This window comes from Schistocerca nitens, chromosome 4, assembly GCF_023898315.1.
Source record: "Schistocerca nitens isolate TAMUIC-IGC-003100 chromosome 4, iqSchNite1.1, whole genome shotgun sequence".
Lineage (NCBI taxonomy): Eukaryota > Metazoa > Arthropoda > Insecta > Orthoptera > Acrididae > Schistocerca > Schistocerca nitens.
In genome coordinates, this window is record NC_064617.1 from 454401519 (window position 1) to 454405532 (window position 4014).

The following is a 4014-nucleotide window of genomic DNA, read 5'->3' on the forward strand; positions in this document are numbered from 1 at the left end:
CTCACATGTACTAAAACAAGTCTTTGCTGTAGAACAACACAACACTAGTGTTTAATAACCAATAAGAAGTTCCAAATGACCAGTAAATTAATAACAGAATTAAACTCAAAGTGGCCCCACATTTGTGTGTATTTACACTTTTATATTGTAATTCACTATTTAAAGTCATACTGTTTATATGCCACACCTCTCAAAAATGCTTAGATAACCAATAATAGATAAAATATAGGCCTAGATTAAATATTACAATTCAGGTGTTATCTAATGAGAATTTTACTGTACATGCGAAACATAATGGACCAAAAAAATAAAATTCCATGTCGTTAATAACCTAACATCTAAACAAGATTAGCAAAAAGTCTAAACTTGAGTACATTAGTATGATTGATAATCAATACCAGAAGTAGCTTTTCTGTCTGGATAGTGTAGTTATGACACTGAGTTTGGGATAAGTGTGGAACACCACAACAATTTTAAATCCCTCCCACCCACAATGTTCTACACTTCTTTAGCTGACCACACTCCTTTCGAACAATGAGCTAGTGTAAGGTCCTAGTGTCTGCATCATTGTCAGGACAGAGATTTTGAGCTAATGGGGAACTTGAGGCAACCGCCAATCAGATAGTTACGTTAAAACAAAAAATGAGCACTATTACCCATCAGCAATTACCAATGCCACTGCTGTGGAACAAAACGTGTTGTGAACTGTGTGTGAACATTTATTTTTGTGTGAGAAAGTCACCAGCCATACAATGCTGCTTGCACAGAAGTGAACCCCTTTTACAGATGGTACACAATTTCTATACAAGTTACATAGTCAGTTATAATATCCAGTTTGAAACACTTTACAAATATTATCTTATGAAAATTGCAACTTTCATGTTGTTCTTTCATGGCAAATGAAACAGAATGCATAAACACTTTATGACTGATTTGCAGTGTATTATTCAGTTGGCTTGCTGTGTAATGGAATTATCCACACCAAGTTCAAGGAGTGGATGACTTCAATCTTTTTAATAGCAATGTCTACAACTTATTCCACTTGACAGTCACATCAAATCATAATGGAGTATCTTACTTGTCTTTAATTATATTAATTGAGCTGCCTTCAGATAAAATAACAATTATTTAAAAAATGGTACCTGACACTTGGATGTCAGTAGCCTTTATCCATACTGGATGTGGGGTCAGTCTTGAGGCAGTTTTCAGCTGCAATTTTTTTATTTCTTTGGTGGATTAGTTTTGGCGGTTACACCACCATTAGCACACATTATTAATTTACTCAAGTTAGCCAATAGCATTGTATGTTCAGAGGTCAGCACTGGAAGAAACATTGGAAGCAGTGCTAGAAGTAGTCTCCAAGTTAAAAATTTTAAAGAAATAATAATTACTTGATTCCTTGTATATGCCCTTTGGAGAAAGGAAAGTTACTAGATAAATTTCCAATTCCCTCTGCAACCTACCAGCCGGTTGCTGTGGCCGAGCAGTTCTAGGCGCTTCATTCCAGAACTGCGCTGCTGCTACGGTTGCAGGTTCGAATCCTGCCTCGGGCATGGATGTGTGTGATGTCCTTAAGTTAGTTAGCTTTAAGTAGTTCTAAGTCCAGGGGACTGATGACCTCAAATGTTAAGTTCCATAGTTCTTAGAGCCATTTTGCAGCCTACCAACTTGTTCTTTATACTGCTATCTGCTTGCTATGGGCTGAACGGGAATGTAGTTACCATAAGATTTTCTCGATTTTCCTGTAACAAATATGATGACTCAAAAAATATTGAATTACTGTCTCTTCATAACTTTTATTTAAATTTATGTTTTACTTACCTTCACCAGAATTTGCCAAATAAGATGCATATGCACATTCAGATGGAGTTTTGTTGCTGTTGTGGTCTTCAGTCCTGAGGCTGGTTTGATGGAGCTCTCCATGGAGTTTTAAACTTCCTCAATTTTTCGCACATGGCTTCAAGCCATTTCCTCACTTCCTTAGGGGATTTATTTGAAAAATCTGAGAGAGAAGCTTGTATTTCTTCTATTAAATCATTATTTCTTTCGTACAGAACTGCCTTTATGACAAGCGTGTTTGGCATCTCTTCTTCACTTTCACAGAGCAGTCCTATGTCCATTAGCTCCAAACATTCAGAAGAATTTGAAGCCATTGCATTCTGATAGCTATACAGAAGCTCTAACCATTCTTCAAGAGGTTCCTCATTTGTAACAATAAAATAATACAGTCTACATATACTGTCATAATCTACTGCTTCCCTGTATTTTTCTGATGGTAAAACAATACTGTCCCAATCTACGTGTTTGCAGATATTCTCTTTATTGCCTTGGCAACAAGTGCAAACAAGAACAGCCATATTTATAATGTAATAATCTACATTTTTGCATGAATATGTCACTAGCTAAATATGCATCATGTTCCAAGATTCAGCAGAACAAATTTTAAGTGAATAATCACTTGAATTATGTTGTGTGTTACGCATTGATAAATTTCAGTGCCATTGTGGAAATACAAAAGTAAAATATTGAGAAAAAATGAAGATAATATTACATGAATGAAATTACTTTGTAAGTCTACTTTGTACCAGAACTATGTAAAGCACAAAAGAAAATATATAAATTGACTGTTCAAAAATGTACATAAAGGATTATAAATGTTAAATGTCCACATGTACAGTATACACAGGTACATATTTTGTTCAGGGATAAATTCAGGTGATGACCGTTTTCACTTGGCTTGAAATTTATACACATACTCGGGAACATCCCTTATGACAGTCCAGCAGTAATCTGCTAAAATAATAGGGCTCCACTGTCCAGCATACCTCTTCTCAAATGAGGCAATATCGTGATGAAATCACTCCCCATGTTCATCACTTACTGCAACAAAATCTTTTGGGGAGAAGTCAACATGAACATATTGCAATCAAGTTTTTCATAAGATGACAACATGTTATCTACGATCTCCTTGTAATTTATTGCTCGTTTGTTCCTTAAGAACTATAAACAGACTGTCTTAAAACATTCCCATGCATGCTTCTCATCACCTTGTATGATTCCATCAAAAATGTGGACTGCAAAAAGCTCCCGAATCTGTGGGGCTACAAAGATGCTTAAGTAAGGGATATTTAAGTAAGGGAATTTTTGCCTGAAGTACTTAAACGCTTCACCATCTTTATTCATTCCCTTAACAAAGTTTTTCATGAGACCCAACTTGATGCGCAAGGGCGGGAGCAGAATCTTTTTAGGGTCTACTAGAGGTTCACTCTTAATGTTCTTTATACCTGGTTGAAGATATTTTCTGGTGGGCCATTCATGTTTACTGTAATGAGATGCACAAGCTCAGCTATTCCATTCACAGAGAAAGCAGCAATATTTAGTATACCCTAACTGCAGTGTAACCACTTTCAAGTCACCACAAATCTGCCATTGAGAGTCGTTATGCTTGATGGCTTCTTGTAAAATTTTCATGTTTTGGTATGACTTTTTCATATGCACAGTATGCCCAACTGGAATAGAAGGAAGCTCATTACCAATATGTAAAAGCACTGCTTTTAAGTTCAGCTTTGGCGAATCAATAGTCTCCATTAATTGTAAACAGTGTAAAATGAAAGCTAGAGCTAATTTTTAATTGTCTTTGTCATATTCGCAATCAGTGCATTAGAATTGATAGGAATTGGTTATTTTCATTCGATTTACATTTTCATTGTTTCACAGTGTAATCTGAGCAATTCAGATGAATTTCCACCTTAACTCAAGTTCAGTGGCCGGTGAATCCTTGTTGAATTGTCTGATCTTTGCTAGACTTTCCTGTGAAGGAGCCTTTATAGGTCTGGAGAAAGGCTTAAGACTTGCTCCATTAGCAGTATCGAGAAGTCTTCTCTGAAAATAGAAATTCACCTTTCTGAGAAAGAAGTTTCCATCTGCACTACATTGAAGGCGAGCAACCTTTCAAAAATTCTGTCCTTTAAAATTCTCATGAAGGCCCCACTTATATTATTGGTGTTGTGCCCT

General features: G+C 36.0%; 1 protein-coding gene across 1 annotated transcript; it reads right to left on the reverse strand.

The window, feature by feature from the left end:
* Positions 1–1088: 1088 nt before the first annotated feature.
* LOC126252793 (uncharacterized) lies at positions 1089–2369 on the reverse strand. The gene is made up of 3 exons (XM_049953729.1): positions 1822–2369; positions 1464–1742; positions 1089–1321 (listed from the first exon to the last, which is right to left on the reverse strand). Exon 1 carries the CDS (start codon positions 2355–2357, stop codon positions 1890–1892), a length of 468 nt encoding a protein of 155 aa, XP_049809686.1. The 5' UTR covers positions 2358–2369; the 3' UTR covers positions 1089–1321; positions 1464–1742; positions 1822–1889.
* Positions 2370–4014: the final 1645 nt, after the last annotated feature.